General features: G+C 44.1%; 1 protein-coding gene across 3 annotated transcripts; it reads left to right on the top strand.

The window, feature by feature from the left end:
- The first annotated feature begins 290 nt into the window (after window positions 1–290).
- LOC104149970 (b(0,+)-type amino acid transporter 1) lies at window positions 291–14,086 on the top strand. 3 transcript variants are annotated; one of them, XM_009683919.2, is made up of 6 exons: window positions 291–1,912; window positions 3,464–3,597; window positions 6,485–6,614; window positions 8,032–8,156; window positions 8,580–8,667; window positions 12,222–14,086. In XM_009683919.2, exons 1-4 carry the CDS (start codon window positions 1,175–1,177, stop codon window positions 8,059–8,061), a joined length of 1,032 nt encoding a protein of 343 aa, XP_009682214.2. In that variant the 5' UTR covers window positions 291–1,174; the 3' UTR covers window positions 8,062–8,156; window positions 8,580–8,667; window positions 12,222–14,086. The 3 variants fall into 3 exon arrangements, with proteins under 3 accessions (XP_009682214.2, XP_068793184.1, XP_068793185.1); XM_068937083.1 differs by having other exon boundaries at window positions 6,797–8,156; XM_068937084.1 differs by lacking the exons at window positions 8,580–8,667; window positions 12,222–14,086 and adding an exon at window positions 6,797–7,774 and having other exon boundaries at window positions 8,032–8,100.
- The last annotated feature ends 5,944 nt before the right edge of the window (window positions 14,087–20,030 follow it).

Below are 20,030 nucleotides of genomic sequence, written 5' to 3'. Positions count from 1 at the left end.
TAAAAATACTTATCTGCTTGCTTATTTTACAGATTTTCTTTTTGATTTCGTATGCCTGAGGACCACACGTAGTTTTAAAGATTCAAAATCTGCTCTTTCTATGAAAGGCTGAGGAAGGTCTCACTCCTGTTTTCTGGTACTTATCACAACAGAAGTCTGGAAGAGACCACCAGGGAAAGTGAATTTCCTTCTTTACAGTTGCAGGCAATGAAGTTTACTTTAAGTTCAAAGGAGCCCATATGGACATTCCCTTCTGCTCAATACTTTGTACATATCACAGATCACAAAATACACCCCCACACACTGTAACAAACTCCTGATTTCTAGCAGGAACCCCCCCAAAGTGTGAAATGTTGCATGTGTTAGATAAATAGGGATCAGTGGCATTTCCAACAGCTTGTGCCTCTACATTTCTCTGGGGTGTGCACTGAAATCAGTGTATTATGTGCAGTGCCTAAGTCCTCTGAAGGATATGGTCTGGTGAGCATGCTAATTCCTCATACATGCTGACAAAAGGGCCCGTAACAAAATCTAATTATAGCTCCTCTTCACTCTTTTCCTCCTGTGCTTTGTAAATTTTGAAGGAACGAGAATTGCTCCCTCCCATTTTACAGTGTGTCTCTGGACTGTTTGTAGTAGAATATTTTTGTGTCCTTGATTAAGACATTGAAAATGTTCCTTGTTGAACAAAGCAATGGCAAATTGGGTTATCTGACAGCTTTATAGTGGGGAATGGAAATGTGAGTCAGCACTACAGCACTTGCTTGAGCATTAACTTTTAATCAAAGAATAAAGTACAGATTTGCTTGGGGATGTTGCTTATCTGAAATTTTTTTCGGATGCCATGTGAAGCCTAATTTAAAGGAGAGGTGATCTGGGTCACACTCCTGTAAGGGGCTGAGTGATTCTCAAGTGGTGCTATTGATTACCATTATTTGCAGTGACAGTCCAGGATAATCAGACTTGGCAGGATCTGAACCATCATAAATGAGCAGGATAAATGGGTAATAAAAAGAATGGAAAATGAGAAAAGTTAAGTTTGTATTTCTTGACAGCATTCAGCTAATTGACTGTAGTAATGATTAACCTAACCTTAAAAGCCTGAGATAGCCCTTCTTCAAAAGACGCAGTCGTATTCCATATTTTCTCTGGAGTAGCACCTCCTAATAGTTCCATGATGAGGAAAAGGAAGACAACAGATTCCCCCACAGATCTGAGTGAAAGGAGGGAGAATTTAAGGCTGAAGCAAGAAGTCGGCCTGATTAGTGGAGTGTCATTAATTGCAGGCACCATGATAGGCTCGGGGATCTTTATGTCCCCTGAGTGGGTGCTACATCATATGGGGAGTCCGGCCAGCAGTCTCCTTATCTGGGCTTCATGTGGTCTCCTGGCCATGTTTGGAGCCTTGTCTTATGCTGAGCTTGGGACAATAATTAAAGAGTCTGGCGGAGAATATATTTACATCTTGAGGATTTTTGGTTCTTTTCCTGCTTTCCTTTTTGCCTACAGTTCTGTTATCCTGGTGAGACCAGCTAGTTTGGCAGCTATCTGTCTGAGTTTTTCTGAATATGCTGTTGCACCGTTCTACCCTGGATGTTCATCTCCTCAGATTGTCATCAGATTCACAGCTGCTGCCTGCATCCTGCTTTTAACTATCATCAACTGTCTCAACGTGAGGTTGGCGACATCTATTATGAACATTTTTACAGCTGCCAAACTCTTGGCTTTGCTTGTGATTGTGGTGGGAGGACTGGTGCTGCTTGCCAAAGGACAAACTCAGAGTTTTCAGAATGCTTTTCAAAACACGACTGCAGGTATTGGGCCGGTTGGAGTGGCATTTTATCAGGGACTGTGGTCCTATGATGGGTGGAACAACTTGAACTATGTAACTGAAGAACTGAAGAAGCCTGAGGTGAGTGAGCGAGCTGGATTTTACTTACTTAATATTTCTCCTAATATGTTTGTTTCTATCTATTATTATGTTGAGGAGTAATCAAGGGATTAGAGCACGAAAGAACACTGAGCTTTCCTCCTGTTTTGCTTTGTGTTCTGGGGCAGGACACATTTGGATGTATCCAAAGGGTCTATGGAGACATCAAAAATTGGTCTTTAAGTAAAACAGCAGCCTACGTACAAGAAAGCATTAAAGCATCTCAGTGACTGGAAAAAGCTGTTAGGTTCTTGGATGCTTTGCGGATGAAGTCTCGTCTTAATATTCACAGGGCATGCAGATTTGTGCAGAAAAGCGCTACCACCTCACTTCTGCTGTAATCCATAAAGGTTTATAACAGCACGGATTCCCTGAGACTCTTAATCCATAATGTATGCTTCAAAAACATCTCTCTGTCCTCACTGCATGGAGGAGCCTCACAGTAAGCTGCCTTGGAGAGGGAGTCTAACTCTGAAAGATCCTTGTCTTCAAAATCTACGTCTTAGGCACCGTGATGTCTATGTTATAGGCACTAAAGCGGCTCACTTGCATCTCACGTTGGCCCTCTCCATGCTACGTTTCCTCTTCTCACAGATCAGGCAATACAGCACTGAACAACACCGTTAAAAAGAGCTGTGTGAGTGCAGAGGGAATAGACTGTGCTTTCTCCCAGTGCAGCACACAAGATTTTACAAACTTAAATGAAAGTGTACAGTTAAATATTAACATAAATGGCAACAAATATCCTAGGTTCGTGTTGCACACTCTCCCTAAGGACTGTGAGCACTGATATTCAGACCCTTGCAGGGTGGAGGACAACAGCATGAGAAATTGCCCTATCCTGTCCTACAGTGGGAATGAGGAATGCAAAAATTGGTATCTCAGGATTTCAGGTGTACATAGTTGCATTGTGATCACCCTACTGGCTACTCTTAGCCAGTTCTCTCAGCTGCATAAGGCCAGTCTGTGGATTTTCCTGAGCCTTAAAAGTCTGTGGAATCCCAAGATAATATGCTGTCCATTCTGTGATTCTGTGGCTCTGTCACTAGGAAGATAAAAATTAATTCCTTCCTAGAGCAAATTTCCCTTATGCTGCCCAGTTTTTAACCTTTCAAGCTGTTAAGTGTGCTGCAATATACACTGGTACTTCATCCACGTCAGTGAGATTTTCATGGGAAAATGCAGCACTCGAAGAGACATGATGAGCTAGCAACAAACAAATCAATATTAAAATAATTAAGAAGTATGGAACAGACATCATGGGCAGCGATAAGCGAAACTTTTTTTTGAATAGGATTTGTTCTTTTTTCAGAAGACTAGCTTTTTACAAATCACTGTTTACCTGTCATTTTTTGAAGGTTGGTGTAAAAACTGCCTTGAGGACATGGATCTAAGTCTATTGCAAATGTATTCTGTGGGAAAGCTTGGTGAGTGATTGAGTTTTAATAGGGGCATCCGCAAAGACAAAATCAAAAAAATCCCAGTGCAGGCCTGAATATGCTGCAACTAACACTCTTGTCATCTCTTTTCCAGGTGACCCTTCCAAGAGCCATGATGATTGCTATTCCTTTGGTGACATGCCTGTATTTACTGGTGAATGTGAGCTACTTTGCAGCCATGACTTCATCTGAACTGCTGTCTTCAGGAGCAGTGGCTGTCACTTGGGGGTGAGCTCTGTTTGTGGTAACAGCTAAGATGATCCAATAACAAATGGGTTCCCCCTTGGGATTCAGGAGATTTCAGTGCTGTTCCCAATGGTAATGATAGCGCTGCACTGGTCCGGCCAGGAAGACGTTTTGGGCATTTACATGTTACACGTAAGCATGCTGCCAGTCAGCTCTTTGTGACCTTCAGGGCAGTGTGCAGCCTTTCCCTCACCAAAGGCCAGGCTGACCTGCCCCGTCTCGCCCGTGGTCACTTAGGTACGCCTTGGCTGCCAAGCTGAGGTGCTCTGTAGTATGCCCCTCACGACCTGCTCCTTCAACACACTGGGAACCTGTGTCTCCCTTCCAGCCCACATTTTCCCCCCTGGAGACTGGCTGTAAAGAGGGCATGAAGTGCATATTACAGCATCTCCCCATAAACATTAGCAATGCAGCTAGGGTGAATATCAAGACCTGGGGACTGGGAAATGTCCTACAGTTGAGGCACTTTCAGAAAATGTGAGAAGACAACGTGCTGCCCCATTAATGCAGAGGCAGTGTTATGAGAGTGAAACAAGAGCCAGCTGGGTGAATCCTGTTCACTCGGTACCTAGAAACTGGACGAGACGAGAGTATGTTGGTTCTATTTCCCCACTGATGAAAAGGAAAATGACAATGATCTCCTTTACAACATCCTTTGCGAAGGAGAAGTGTTCTGCATGATTAAGGTTGCCTTTGGTAATTGTAAATTTAAGTTGCCTTGTGCTTTTCCAGAGTTGCTTAAAAACTATTTGTATCTACCACCATCTGAAGGGTAGAGTGGTGTCAAACAGGCTCTGTGCAGGGCAAGAATTTCAAGATGAGAAGGAAGAGACCTTCACGAGAGATGCAGGCAACAGAATTCCACTAGTGACTTCTAACCAGCTGATCTTCCACCAGAACATCCCACCTCTGTCTAAATGTTTCCAAAGATACAGAATTCACAATAGCCCTAAATGAGTTGCCTGGCAGAAACAATGACACATTATATCCAGTGATTATGATGCTGCTCTTCCTCTTCCTAAAAAGTCATCAGTGCCTCTATGTGCATTTCACAAGATCTCCAATTTGAAAATTTAACTGAACTGTTGCTAGATGTGTCCTCTAACATCTTTTCATGTCATTATAAGCAGGTGTTTTTAAAGGTGCTTTGTTTGAACAAGTTACAAAGCCTCACTAAGCTGCAGTGTCATGAGGTTTTTCTGCACTTCCTCTCCGTCATTCCTGATGAACAAGTTATTTTTAAGCTTCCTCCTTTTTAACACATCTCTTTTTCCTGCCTGATTAACCTTTTCACCCCTAAGAGTGCAATTCAGGAAGAAACACTGAACTAACAATCAGAAAGCAGGGCACTCAAAAAGCCTGGAGGACAGCTAGACAGCCACAGGCTGAGAAGGGTGCAGTGTTTGTGGTGCATGAGCAAGAGACGCAGTAGCATAATTAGGCCATTAAGGAAGGACAGAAGGAGCATAAAGAAGCCAGAGGAAGAAAGTGGCATTTCCATTCATTTCTTCCCTCTATAAGACAAACACTGTTAGAGAGACATTGGTGGTAAGAGGTCCAGCCAAAAAAGGAGCTAGCAAAACTCCTCTCAGCATTCCTTTGGTTCCAGTGCTTTAACAGCAACTTCAGATCTCAGTATGCTTGAAGCAAGCTACTCACAGTAGCACCTGTAGTTCATTTTTAGCACCTGAACACCAAAGTGCCAATCTCATAAGCGCAAAATATACTGTGACAATTGCTAAAGATTTTATTTAAAATTTTGTGATGTATGTTTTTCTCTTTTGAGATCTTGAGGTTTAGAGTCATCTGATCATATGAAATGTCCAGATTCCATTGTTCTGAAAGAGGGAAATTTTTAGTTCCGGTTATGGCAAGTAGCTTAATAACTTGAACCCTAAAGGCCCAGAAGTCAGATATTGATCTAATACACTATATTTTTGAAATTATTGTGGTACATAAGCTGCTACCATGATTTTGTAAGGCCTAATTCTTGATTTTTGAACATTTGGGATAGGTGGTACTGAAAAGAGTATATATGGCTTAGAGTCACAAAATTCAGATGGGAAAATAAGGTATTCTAAAAAACAGGTAATTCGGATTCACTGAATTTGAATTACTTGAATTTGGATTTTTTAGGCAATTACATGAACTGTGTATGTGTGTGTGTGTGTGATAATTTCACCAAAATACCTGCATTTTGTTACTCAATTAATATTCTTATCTTTGTGCTGCTTCCTTCCGAAAGACAAATTGCACTTTTAGATCGAAGATTATCCTATCCTCTAAATATCTACCTCCACTATTTCTTTTGTTATGAAGAAACCAAGCTGCAAATGTCTGCACGTGGTTCAGAGTCAAACTTCTGAAATTCAAACTCTTATTTTGGCTTAAGCATGTTTCACAGAGGAGCAGAAGAATGTACACGCAGATCTGAAGGGTTAAATTCTCATAGATATTGGGGAAGAGGTTATAAGGAAAGATACTCCTTCAGGTTTGGTGGCAACAGTCGTTCTGCATTTTCCCTTCTAATATTGTTTGCTGTAATAGCAATACCGCCAGGATTCACACTGCAGCATATGTATACAAAAAAGTGTTTTTTGCCTCTTGTGACAGCTTTGTACACCACTGGAAAGTAGACAGATGTACACACATACCAGGCAGGAAGAAGAGCTGTCTCTTCTGAAAAGGACAAAGTTACTAACAACAAATATTTTGGAAACTGGGAGAAGGCTTTAAACTATTAGAGAGAAAGACTTTGGAAAAGCCTTTCAGTGAGACTAGTAAAGAGAAGAAGCCTAACTGTTTCTAACATCAGTGTTTGATACATTTATGAGCAGGATGATATGATGTGAATTCTTTTCCACCTCAGGGACAAAGTCCTGGGCAGCTGGGCATGGCTGATCTCCCTGTCAGTGGCACTATCTACATTCGGTTCATCGAACGGCACATTCTTTAGCGGAGGCCGCTTGTGCTACATTGCTGCAAGGGAAGGACATATGGTAAGGGTGAAAAAGCGTTTGCTTTGAGTAACTTTACTTTCATGTGACGCTAAAGCAGAAAGGGAAACATGCTTCATCCGGTAGAGCAATAGCTGTTCAGTGGTTTATTTCTTGCTCAAAGACCTTCTTCCCTTGTTTTTTCTAATGTGATATATACATTCACTCTTGACTTCCTTCTGCAGCCACATAATTTCAGAAAGCTTCTATGGACAGACACATGATTTACATCTTCCCTGAATTTTATGAGCAGCTTTGAAGCCAAACAACCAAAATTCTGCCATATTGGAGCATCTGGCACAGGCTCTGGGGTGACCTAGCTTATACACCTAACAGGCAATAGAAACCTGGCTGTGCTCTGGGAATGGCAGGAGAAATCCTAGCAGTCTTGGCTATGGCTTTGTTCACCATGTCATCTCTGCAAGTGAAGATATCTGCATGTTGGCTCCACTTCTCCCTCTCAGTACTTGGACTGAGCTGCATTTGATTTTCTCTGTTTTAAGAAGGCATGCTGTGTTCCTCCTGGACCTTTTCACTTGTTTGGACTTTCCTCCCTGCACCTTCAGGCATTTCTCTTCTCAGGCACAAAGGATACCACTCCACATCAGCTCCACACTTTTTACACCACTTTTTACACTTTTATGTATATAAAGGCCCAGGATGGTATAGATGAGTGGGCTGATGGTTACTGACTTCATGGTTTCCTCTTACTGGTGACAGACAGTGTCTGCCATATCCCAGAAAGCTCTGTGCTGAGCGGTTGACAGACAATCAGGATTTAACTGTACCAGACTTTGTAAGAGCTGAATTATTACTGCATTTCTCAGACATTAGTGTTGTAGCATAAGTGTCTGCATAATATTTTGATTGGAAATGAAAAAAACCCCAACCCTTTCTCATTAAAATAGCCCACTAATCCAAGCAATGTACAAGTTAATAATTCTCTCAATTTTCTGGAACAAATCAGAGTTTGCTTTGTGGTTGGTTGCATAAATGTTTAAGGAGTAGTCCGTTTCTCACTTCCCAGTAAGCCCAAGAGCAGTCAAGTCCCAGAGAGACGTGACAGAGGGCAGAGGAGTGGCATCATGCACAAGGCCAAATTTGCTTACTGATGATGATCAGAAAAGCTCTGATTTGACTCTCAGCCTTAATCTGTCACACTGGTAGTTTGAAAAATCTCATCTTGTCTGCCTAAGCTAAGCAAATTTAATATGAAATCAGTGAGACACAATAAAAATATCCTTGAGGGGGGTTCCATGTTTACATTTCTTGGAAATGAACTGCTTTCATATTATGGTGCTTATTTGATGATTAAGAGTGGATCTGGCTGCAGTCAGAACTCCCACTGGCAGCTGAGCGGGATGAATAAATATCTCTGAGTACGTGATACGATAGTATATTGTTTTGCTTTGGCTTTCAGCCAGACATTCTGTCTATGGCTCATGTGTGATGCCTCACACCCTCCCCTGCTCTGATGTTTACATCCACTGTGTCTTTAATAATGATACTATTGGGAAACTTCACCACCATCGTGAACTTTTTCAGGTATGGATAGCATCTCTGTTTACAGCCTCTGTGATCCTGGTTTTTGACATTGTTTTAGAAGTATTTTCTTTTAATATTTGTTGAGCCTGGGCTATTACTTGCCAACTAATATTGTGGTTGGGGGGAAGAAAGAAGAAGAAGTTTAAGAACTAGCATGCTTGCAGTGCATGATTGCTTCTGTAACTACATACTTGACTGGTTTTGACTCGTCCTTATATTCAAATTAATCTGTAATATTCAGATCATTTTAAAGTTCTGATCATTTGGGCTTGAAAGGAAATGAATGTAAGAATTACTAAAGTTATATCAATATTCTTCTTTTTAATCAGAGATATGTACAACTGGGATACTGAAGGCAGGACTGACATTGCTGCATGATCTCATCCCAAGCTTAATGATGTGTTTTTTTTTTTTTTTTTGCAGTTTTATAGCATGGTTTTTCTATGGCATGACTATTTTGGGTCTTCTGTATTTAAAAATCAAGAAATCAGAACTGCCAAGATCTTACAAGGTGAAGTATTAACAAAATTAAACCCCTTGATCCTTTTCCTTTACTACCCAAATGACTAAGAGAGCATTATGAGGAGAGAGCTCTGCGGCTGGTGCTTAGAGATTTAATGTGGTTGTCCTTCCTTTTCTAAATTCACATTTTGCCCCAGCAAAGTCAGCGAATAGCAAGACAATGCGGAAATGCAGGCAAAAGTCAGGGCTGAATTCTCCAGCTTGACAAGCTAATAATGCACTGCCCCCTCACTGTGGAAAATATATCTACCATATCCTCTTTTTCTTAGAAATTTGAGAGGAAAATTAAGATGATTCAGATAAACAAAGCAATTGCCTGTTTATGCTCTCTGAGCTCAGTCAGATTCCTGAGCTTATCCCAGATGTAAGAGCTTTGCAGAAGACAAAAAACTACAAGAATACCCCCAGTCCTTTGGCATGGCTAGGAGACAGATATGTTCCCCCCCAAACCAGGCTAGTATAAGGGAATTTGGAGTCATCTGTCCTTTCCCCCTGGTACCATGAGAGAGCTGAGCTGCAGGGCTCCCTCAGTGAGTGAGGGAAATACTTTTGAAAGAAAAGGAACAGGGGGGCTTGTGGGACCGTGAATGCTGGGCAGTGCCTTTTCCTCAAGACAGGATGAACGAATGTCCTGGTTTTCATGGGGTTCCTCTAGGAGACAGATAACATACTGACATTGCCAGGCTGTGCAAAGCAATAGTGACTGTGCTGTAGGGCCTAGCCATGAAGCAGAAGGGCAGTGCCCTATTAGGACTTCCAGCCAGTTGCTTCTGTGGCTCTGTCCTGAGATTAGGATGCTGGATGAGGATATTTAGCCAACTTGTTGGCCAAATGGGATTCAAGCAGAAGTTGTTCCGTTTCTGCAGCAATGTTTCATACACTGTGTAAAACTCCCACAGTCCTCCAGACCAGTCCCCATAGGATATCAACCTTTTACAGCCTTTGCTTCAGTCTTCACTGCTAAGGACTGGCCAGTCCTCAGGAATTCCAGACCCTGGGGACAAGAGAGGAAGGCTGGAGAAAGGAAGGCTCTCCCTTGGTGGAGGAGGATCAGGTTAGAGATCTTTTGTCCAAACTGGACATCCACAAACCCACGGGCCCTGACGGGATGCACCCACGAGTGCCGAGGGAGCTGGCGGATGTTATCGCTAGGCCCCTCTCCATCATCTTGGAAAGGTCCTGGAGATCAGGAGAGGTGCCCGAGGACTGGAAGAAAGCCAGTGTCACGCCAGTCTTCCAAAAGGGCAAGAAGGAGGAGCCAGGGAACTCCAGGCCTGTCAGCCTCACCTCCATCCCGGGAAAGGGGATGGAACACCTCCTCCTGGAGGTCCTCACTAAGCACGTGGAGGACAGGAAGGTGATCAGGAGTAGTCAGCATGGATTCACCAAAGGAGAAATCATGCTTGACCAATCTGATAGCCTTCTCTGATGGAATGAGTGGCTGGGTAGATGAGGGCAGAGCAGTGGATGTCATCTACCTGGACTTCAGCAAGGCTTTGGACACTGTCTCCCATCACATCCTCCTAGGTAAGCTCAGGAAGTGTGGGCTAGATGAGTGGACGGTGAGGTGGCTTGAGAACTGGCTGGATGGCCGAGCTCAGAGGGTTGTGGTGAATGGCGCAGAGTCAAGTTGGAGGCCTGTAGGCCTGGAGGCGGTGTCCCCCAGGGGTCAGTCCTGGGTCCAGTCTTGTTTAACGTATTCATCACTGACCTGGAGGAAGGGGCAGAGTGCACCCTCAGCAAGTTTGCTGATGAGACTAAACTGGGGGGAGAGGCTGACACACCAGAAGGCTGTGCTGCCATTCCGAGGGACGTGGACAGGCTGGAGAGCTGGGCAGAGAGGAACCTGCTGAAGTTCAACAAAGGCAAGTGCAAGGTCCTGCACCTAGGCAGGAATAATCCCATGCAGCAGTACAGGCTGGGGGTTGACCTGTTGGAAAGTAGCTCTGCCGAGAAGGACCTGGGAGTGCTGGTAGACAACAAGTTAAGCACGAGCCAGCAGTGTGCCCTTGTGGCCAAGAAGGCCAATGGTATCCTGGGGTGCATGAGGCAGAGTGTTGCCAGGAGGTGGAGGGAGGTGATCCTCTCCCTCTCCTCAGCTCTGGTGAGGCCTCACCTGGAGTACTGTGTCCAGTTCTGGGCTCCCCAGTACAAGAGAGACATGGCACTCCTGGAGAGAGTCCAGCGGAGGGCTACCGAGATGATTAGAGGGCTGGAGCATCTCTCCTATGAAGAAAGACTGCAAGAGCTGGGCCTGTTCAGCCTGGAGAAGAGAAGATTGAGAGGCAATCTCATCAATGTCTACAAGTATCTGAAGGGGGAGTGTCAAGAGGATGAGGCCAATCTCTTCTCCGTGGTGCCCAGCAACAGGACAAGAGGCAACGGGCAGAAACTGAACCACAGGAAGTTCCATCTGAACCAGAGGAAAACCTTCTTGACTGTGAGGGTGACAGAGCACTGGAGCAGGTTGCCCAGAGAGGTAGTGGAGTCTCCTTCGCTGGAGATATTCAAAAGCCGTCTGGATGTGATCCTGGGCAATATGCTCTAGGTGACCCTGCTTGAGCAGGGAGGTTGGACTAGATGATCTCCAGAGGTCCCTTCCAACCTAAACGATTCTGTGATTCTGTGATTTGTCTTGAAGGACTGACTGTTTTCTCAAGCTCATATCTGACAGTCCCAGATCAACTGACAACTTAAGGCTGCTGTCCTGCAGAGTTTGTCTGTGTGTTGCAGGGTTATGTCTAAGGGGAAAGATTTCCCTTGTTTCGAAAACAATCATTTTTATTACCATTTTACCAGAAGTGTTAGAGCCCAGCAGGGAGGGAGCAGAGTGGAGCATGCCACCAAAGAACATGAAGCCAGTGGCTGGTCTTCTCCATGCTCTTTCTGCTAGGCGTGAACAACATTTATCTTGGTGCATTTCAGTGCCCTTGTGTTGGGCAGAAGGCAGAAAAGTAAACAATGAAAAATTCTAGCTGAAACATTTATTTTTCACCTTGTAAGATTGTTTCCTCTTGTACGTTCACTGCGTTTGAATGATAATGGCTTCAAATTTAAATGCTTTATGGCCAGACTTGTTGAAAGAATCTCTGAGGTTGGTTGTCCACCCATCTGTGAGCACATGAAGGCATCTTCTTGCTCAAGGGTGGTAGGAGTCAGCTATGTGGTTTGTGCATGAAGCTGTGTTTCGTTCACAGCTCAGCTTTTGGGCACAAGGCAGTAGGACGAGCAAGAGAGGGCCTGGCACTAAAAACAGCAGTTTTCATCTTCGGGTCTGGGAGGGCAGGGAAGGCTAGTGGTTAGGATAGCTCTTGGAGGGGTAATGAACCTTACAGCAGGAGCAGGCTGGGTATCTGGATTCCTGCATAAATCAGGATTCCTGGATAGTACCTCAGGCTGTAGCAAAGCTTCATCTAAAAATGAACCTATTCTCACAAAGAAAGGAAATACTATGCTGTGAAGCCTCTGCCCAAATTTCAGGATTTCCAGGTCCTCAGTGACACAAGATTACATGATTCCTTACACTGATGTTTTCTTTCACAGGTCCCAATCATCATCCCTATAATTGTGTTGATGGCGGCTATTTACCTGGTGTTAGCTCCCATTATTGATCAACCCCAGGTTGAGTTCCTCTACATTGTCCTGTTCATTTTCAGTGGCATCATTTTTTATTTCCCCCTAGTTCACTTCAAGTGCCACCCTCGCTTCTTACAGAGAGTTACTTTACATCTCCAGTTGTTTCTGGAAGTTGCTCCAACTGCTAGGAACACAAACTGAGGTAACATCCTCCCAGAGCATAGCCGGCTGCCCCTGCTGATTTATTCCAACACCTTGGTTTTCAAGCTCCACTGTGAAATATTTTTCTGTGAAGGAGAATGAATAGAGCAAAAGTGAAACCAAACTGTCTAGCTAAGGACTGGAGTCATCACTTCTCTGGTTCTCTTTGAAATTTGGGAATGTGTTTTTCAGCTCTGCCTTGGCAGATTGCATGCAGGTTCAAAAAGAAAATATGCTTTTTAGTTTTCTGTCCTAGGAATAAGAGTCCTCCAAAACCTTAGCACTTGTTTTTCAAGGCAACAGGCAATAAAAGATTGTCAATGAAACACTATTCGTATAGCAGTTTGTGGTCCTAAGTCGTTCTTGGCAATGCCTTTAATTACTTCCACCTAGCTCTCTGCCCACTGTGACTGCAGAGCTTCTTGGATAAATAACATAGGCAAAACATAGGCAAAAGAGATATGGTCACAACAAAACATGCCTTTCCACCCAGGTGTCTGCTCTGGGACCATGGTTTGCTCCTTCCAGTCTCAGATGCACAGTCACAACAGTTCTTTCTCCAACTCATCATAAACTGCCAACACCTTTTACCCCAAATCTTCCCACATCTCCTATAGAAAAACCTCTGACTGCGACAGGAAGTGCTTTAAGGCTCTATTAATTTACTCATTTGAGAATGCATTTGTCGTCTGGGATCCACCAGACGTGTCCATGGTGAGGACACAGGCTACATCACTCAAGTACTGGCAGTCACCCTTCCTGCAATTCCCCGAAAGACATACAATTTCTCTTGTGACTGAGTGAGAAAAAGAAAATTCTACAGCATACGGGCCAGCAACATATTCTCGTTGTGAATTAAAGAAATCACATAATGGGCTACAGTAGGATAAGTGTGGCCAGCACATCAAGGAAATTTACTTGAGACTGGACGCTGCTGAGGACACACCTGGAATACAGTATTGGGCCTTCCTATTGAAGAGAGAGTTGTGAAGATGACAGAGCCAGGCTCTTCTTGATAGTGACAACTAGGGGTAACAGCCACAAGTTATAGCTTGAGATGTTCAGATTGGAATTTAGGAAAATTTCTTCACCTGCAGGGCCGTGCAGCCCTGGAGCCATGTGCAGGGAGGTGGTGAGATCTCAGTCCTTGTACGTTTTCAGGACACAGCCCTTCCAACAATTTCTATGATTCTAAAGTCAGAGCACAAAAAAGTCATGGGCTATGCTCTCACCCAAATCTGACACACTGCAGTAACTGTTGTTTTCCATTATCATGAATCACAACCTTCTTTCTGTTGTTATAAGGAAAGAGAGATATATGCTGCCTTTCTTCCACCATTTATGCAGATTTGTCTGGGATGGAGGCCTGGCCTGTCATAGGCTAAAAAGATCTAGATGTTAGTCCCTGAAATATCTTGTGGTATCTCAAAATACCACATTGTTACTCAGGTCAACTTGCTGTATCTCAGCATTTGTTCTATGGATCTGTCCACTGCATTCCTGGAACAGGGTCACTTGGTCCTCCAGGCTTCCTCCTGCAAATCTCAAAGATCTGCATATCTGATTACAGCCTCATTCTACAGTGCCACCTCTTCCATTCCCCTGAGTATTGATACCAGCAACTACAGAGATGCAAGAACAGTCTTTTTTTTCCAAATGTAAGGTATGATAATAGGATCTGGAGGTTGTTGCTTATCTTCTAAATCCCTTAGCTTAAATGCTGTCTAGAAGAATATCCATCCACTGCTTTTTACATAAGTCAACAACAGAGGTGAATGAAGAAACCATTTTCCTTCCTGAATTCTATGACAATGTGAAAATCTTGTGATGCGGTTGTCTGGTGACACCTTGTCTTCCCTCTCTTCCACTTGGTGGAGAGCATGTAGAAGGCCTATCTTGTGCTGAAAGGACTGAGGAGTTCTATGTTAACTTCCAAGCACTGCTCCAGCCTCTTCAGCTGATGTCAGGCAAACTACTTAACGTAGCTGCATCTCAGCTACTTATATGAAAATGAGGATATTGTCTCTCTGATTATCATCTGTTTTGGAAACTATCTCTATTTTACACAAAGTTATAAAGCCTAGCACATGGGACTATCCTTTCTTGAAGATGTACAGTCCGTATAAAAAAAATGGGAATTTAGAGGCTTATTTAAAGGTTAGACATGCACAGTATTTGTGGCCTTAGCCACCTATCATTGTATACCTAAGTACAATTATGGTTGGAATTTGTCTGTGGGAATTCTTGTGGGACGAGAGTTGTTATCACTGTTTGATATTATAGATGTACAGTATACTACAGATGTTGAGCAAATCAAAGGATGGATTAAGTGGCTTTCTCAAAGTCACAGAAAATGTATGGAAAATGTGACTGTTTCTCCCAAGGTCCGGTCAACCATCTTATCCTGTAGCCCGTCCTTTCTCTCTGTGCACCTGTGCAAAATAACGAACACAGAGAGACTCAAAACTTCAGATAAGTAACCTTTATATATTATTGGTTTGTGTATGGATGTAGAGGAGCTGAAAAGCTGCAAGTATCATTATTTGTACCAATTTCATTTTCTATGGCTATTATGGTTATGAGATATTCCTTTTATTTACATTACCTAGGTTTTACAGGTGGAGGCGCAGAAACCTCATAGAATGGAAAGACAATTACACTAAAATGGACATTAAAATGAAGTGAGATTTCTTTTGACGTGGTTGTTTCTATTTTCCATCCAAGAAAAATAATTACATAGAAATTTTACTACGTGAATGTAAACAATCAGCACCAGGTTCTTCTCTCCTTGGTTGGGAGATTTAAGTGCATGTGTAGGAGGTGCTTATCTGTGTACACAGTCATTTTTCAAAGTGATTGCTTATCTATTTCAACCTCAGCATATGCAAATTGGGATTTCTTTTTCCTTCATCAGATCTTTGCAGTAGAAGTGTCAGGAAGAGGCAGAGTATCCTTACTGTTCATTCCTACAGCACAATAATAAACATGATGGTAGGCAGAACCATATAGCTGTTGCTGAGCTCCACTTTGCAGGTTGTACTGTGCGATCACATCGATCCCATCTGTCTCTGAGCACTTCAGATCCCTAGGTCCTGTGCCCCTTCCTTCATGGGCTCTGAGGAAAACAAGGCTGTCAGCGTTGCCCTCAACATAACCGTGACTTGCTGTCTACCTCAGGGTGCTGAGTATAACTGAACCCCGTGACTGAGGGGTTCAGATGGCAACCTGCAACTGCCAGACATGAGTATTACCTTGATGCACGAAACTAAAATGTATTCTGGAGTCATATCCAGAACTTCTGAGGAAGTTAGGAAAAAGGTACAGCTAGGGACAGTCAAGGCTAGGTCAGTGTGCAAGGTGGTACAGAAAATCCTTTCATGATTTGATATGCCTTGCTCATATGCCCAATTTCTTAGTGATTGTCATCATTTGTGGTTGAGGAGAATTTTCCCCTTGGGTGAGGCAGAACAGAATCTGTGAGGATTTTCATTTTCCTCTATCGCATAAACATATTTCACCCACTGGGATTATCTGGGTTTACCTTACCAGTTCATTTCCTCTTGAAGCGGCTGGGAGGGGTGGGGGGTCCAAAAACTGGATGAGATATTCCAAGTGTGTTCTCCCCAGTGTTAAGGCTAGAAGAACACTAAGTCCCTTGATCTGCTGGCCATACCTCTCCTAGTGTAGCCCTGTATGTGGTTTGTCACATCATGGGCTGCTGGCTCATCTCAATTTGGCACGCACTGTGACCCTGGCTCCTTTCAGCCAGTCAGTTCCCAGCCTGTGCTGATGTGTGGGTTATTCCACCCCCGGCACAGGACTCATGCTTCTCATTGTTGAACTGCGTGAGGTATCTGTTGGTCTAATCCTCAAATTTCTCCAGGTACCTCTGGATTGAAGCTCTAACATTTGTCATATGAGCCACACGTCCTAATTTAGTATTGTCTGCAAATTTGCTGAGAGCACATTCTGTCACATCATCCAAGCTGCCGACGAAGATACCGAACAGTATCTGCTCCAGGTTCAACCCCTGAGATACTCATTACCAGCTGCCAAACAGACATCAAGTCATGGATCTAGCCTTAGCTTCCTACCTAAGGTACATACTTCTAAGGTTTAGCTGACTCTGTGGAAGACGATCGTAAAGCCTTATTTTATACAGCTTGTGCTAGTATTAGAAACTTTGAACGGGCTATGATAAATCTACCCATCAGGATGACTCGGTTTAGCAGTTCAGAGGGATCTGTATCCTGTACTTTAGCATTTATCGAGTAGTTAGTTGAACAACATTAGGCACTTTGACTTATTGCTCATGAACGAATGATTTTTGCTATTAAAAGGATTCAAACCCAGAATCATAAAATGAATGAGTGGCCTTAGGTTTGTGAACTAGCAGTGAGACTAACAGGTGGTGAAATAGCCCATTCGTTTTTAGAATCTAGCTACTATATCAAGTTTGTCCTCTGAGGCATTGAATCCTATGGGTTGAGTGCCTGACAGATAAATGACCATCTTTTTCTTCTAACACTTGGTCATTAATTCTTATTCTTCAGTTTCATGGATTGTGCTCTGATTTTCATATGGTGAGATAACAGGCAAAAGGGGAGCTGACAAAAGGGAAAATGAGACGTAGACTGAAAAAGAATTTCTATTTGCACAAGTCTTGGCTTGCACGTCTGAATTACCTAGAGAAAGACTAGACATAGACAATACCTAAGTGGCAAAGTCAAACACACAGAAGTTCAGAAATGCCAGAATAATGATTGTTCATATGACAGTGATTCCTTTCTGTGTGTGCCCTCTGGGCCTATCCTTTTGTGTATAGTCTATTTTTTCCATAGCACATCTTTGTCAATAATGGACAAAGTAGAACAACAGTTCAACAATTTTGCTTGTTCCTACTGTTCAGCCTGTGGCTGCTCTACTTCATTGACAGGTCACCATTCCTATTCTACTCTGAGGAGGGAGCTGCAAAATCAACCCAGATTTTCAGCAAGAGGTATGAGCCCTGGCAGAAGGAGGCACCATCGCAACTACCTTTCCCTTGGCCCTTGAATTAGGCATTCAGACCTGCCCTGGGTATCTTTCAGAGTATTGCACTGTTTGCAGCAGCCTTAGTCCAGGGCTCTGCCAGCTCACCTCTCTCTCTACTCACATCCCAGCCTGTTTTGAGATGAGGATAGTGAAACATATGAACGTTGCGGGGCTATTGTGAAGCTTAATCTATTCGTGTTTGTAAAGTGAAAGGAAATCATCTCACTGAAGAAGAAACAAAGGGTATAAGGCTGCCAGTAATGGGACTTTTTCCCTAGGCCAAGCAGTCCTTCTTACCTACAATCAATATTAAGTGTGTGGTGCCTGCAGGAAACATACATTTTCACTCTGGCTGGAAGGCCATTGATGTAAGTCATAACCAGCTGAGTCACCACTTCGGTGTCCTTGAACAGATGCCAGGCCCTCGGCACCATCTGGGCAGCTCAGGCACCACACAGGTAGGAGCCGTGCCTTCAGCACAGCATTGCAGAGGAGTTTGTACGCGCCTGGGGCACACTGTGAAATGTCCCTCAGATCCAGGTCCCTGGGATCCCCAAGGCCGGTGGAGGGGGAGAGAGCATCGCCCCTCGGAGTGAGCTGAAAAGTTTGGACTGGACCCTCCGGGGATTCACATGTGGCATCAGACTCTCCACGTGCTGGGTGCAAGCAAGACCACAGCTGAGGGAGCAGTAGGTGCCTTTTCATCCCCTCAGTGATGCTTGGACTCCAAGACACTGTCAGGGCAGAAATGGTCCTTAGAAAAATCCCCCCTAGTCTTCCTCAAGATCTGTAATGGGTTGCTCTCAGACCAGCTCTCCCCTAGCACCAAGTCTTCCTCTAGCACCGAGTCCCCTAGCACCTGTCCTGAGGGCCAAGCTACCAACCTGCCCAACAACCCCCTACCTGCTTTTCCACTCTTGTTTAATTTACTTTGAGCAAAAATATCTTTCCTCAGATTTGCAATGCAAGAGACCCCACAGGCAACATCAAAACACTTTTCTCAAGAGGAGATGTGAATGTGGGGCTGAGAGCAGGGGCTAGGCAGTTGCAGAGCTGTGGGAATATCCACGATACGTGTGTGGCGCATAGGGAAGGAGGCAGGCTGGAAGCTCACTGTGCACCCTTGGGCTAAAACCTCAGCTTTGTTAGCTCAGACAGTGCAAGACACTGCTTTGAGACAGTGCAGAAGAGCACAAAAGCACAGGCGTGCACATCCCCTGTGCTGTTGTGTCTAATGCATAGCTAATGATCCCATTGTCATATAGACAGCTGTTGGAGCTAAGGGCTTTAGTCTGAAAGCTAAAGGCTGTGAAGATCATTTTGCAGAGGAAATATGTTCCAGTAGATGGCAGTGGCAGACATCTGACTGACTGAAGGCCTTGTTAGCACCACTGTCTCCTGCTGCCCTGCCAGAGGTACCCTTGCTGGAGGAGGGCCAGAAAAGGGCTTGCATGGGCTAGTGTTGGCAGCGTAGGAGCTGAGGAAGCTGCGCTGTGGCAGGCTGTTTCCAAGAAGGACAAACAGCAAAGCTTTGCTCACGTGTATAGAAGAGGCCAAGTAAGGAATTATTGCTCGTGCTAAGGAAGTTGTGTCATGGCACAGCTTTAGCCAACTTAGCAGCTTGCCGTCTCTCCAAATCTTGCTGGCCCAGCTTCGCCGGCCCCCTGCAGCTAGAGCGTAACCCCCTATTTACCTGGAGCCCATTCTAGTGGTCATATGGCATCACGATACAATTCAATTCAATGAAATGGCAGAAAAGCTCATTTTGGGGGCAGGTTAAAGAGATCAGTCAGCTTTGCTTGTGATCAGACAAGTGCCAGCTCAGGTGCAAGAGAGAGGGGAAAATCATGTGGCTGAAAGTGGAATGGGGAGAGGGAGAAGGAGAGCCAGAGGGAGAGGGAGACAAAGAGGGAACAAGTCTCTTCCTTAACAGTGGCTTGCTGTTGGCTGAACTCAGCCCTACCCTGAGGCCATACCCACAGCACCCTCCATGAAGTGCAGGAGGCCCACCAGAGCAGCCTGCTGGACATGCAGCAGGGAGACTTCTGTTGGGCTGTAACTGTTGCACTGACTATTGCACCTAGCCCCAGAAAAAGGATTCCTCTAATAGCCATTGCCAAGATGTTAGCCTTAAGATTTTTTGCTTAAAGAAGTAGCAATTAAAAAGGAAGACAGCTTATCAGGCTTAAATCAGCACGAGTTCTTGTGAAGTCAGACACAGTCATGAAAACAGAATTATTCATGGCGGTATTCGAAACATAACCATTTCCCTGCCATGCTGGAAATCCAGATGAAATGCTGTTGTGCTGGAGCTGGATACCCCAGAGGTACTCCCTTTTGTAGCACACTTTAACAACCCAGCTCTTTGTCTTGTCTTGAGATCAAAGCTCTTTGGGAAGCAGGAGCCACCTCTCGGAGCATGTGTGTTCAGGGCCCTGCCTAGTGGAGCTCAACGCTTACTGGAAACTCACTGAGTAAAGCTCAAGAGTCAAGCTGTGTAACTGAGCACAGACTGAATCTGTTTTTCATTTCACTGTCCAA

Source organism: Struthio camelus, chromosome 3, assembly GCF_040807025.1.
Source record: "Struthio camelus isolate bStrCam1 chromosome 3, bStrCam1.hap1, whole genome shotgun sequence".
Taxonomy (NCBI): domain Eukaryota; kingdom Metazoa; phylum Chordata; class Aves; order Struthioniformes; family Struthionidae; genus Struthio; species Struthio camelus.
The sequence above is the reverse complement of the archived record's forward strand: the minus strand, read 5'-3'. Positions and strand labels throughout refer to the sequence as shown.

Bases quoted from the DNA above. Each gene is read 5' to 3' on its own strand.
- LOC104149970 (XM_068937083.1), top strand. From the start codon at position 1,175: ATGATGAGGAAAAGGAAGACAACAGATTCCCCCACAGATCTGAGTGAA. The intron at 3,598-6,484 runs GTGAGCTCTGTT...TTTCCACCTCAG, and splicing joins GCAGTGGCTGTCACTTGGGG to GGACAAAGTCCTGGGCAGCT. The intron at 6,615-6,796 runs GTAAGGGTGAAA...TTCCTTCTGCAG, and splicing joins CTGCAAGGGAAGGACATATG to CCACATAATTTCAGAAAGCT.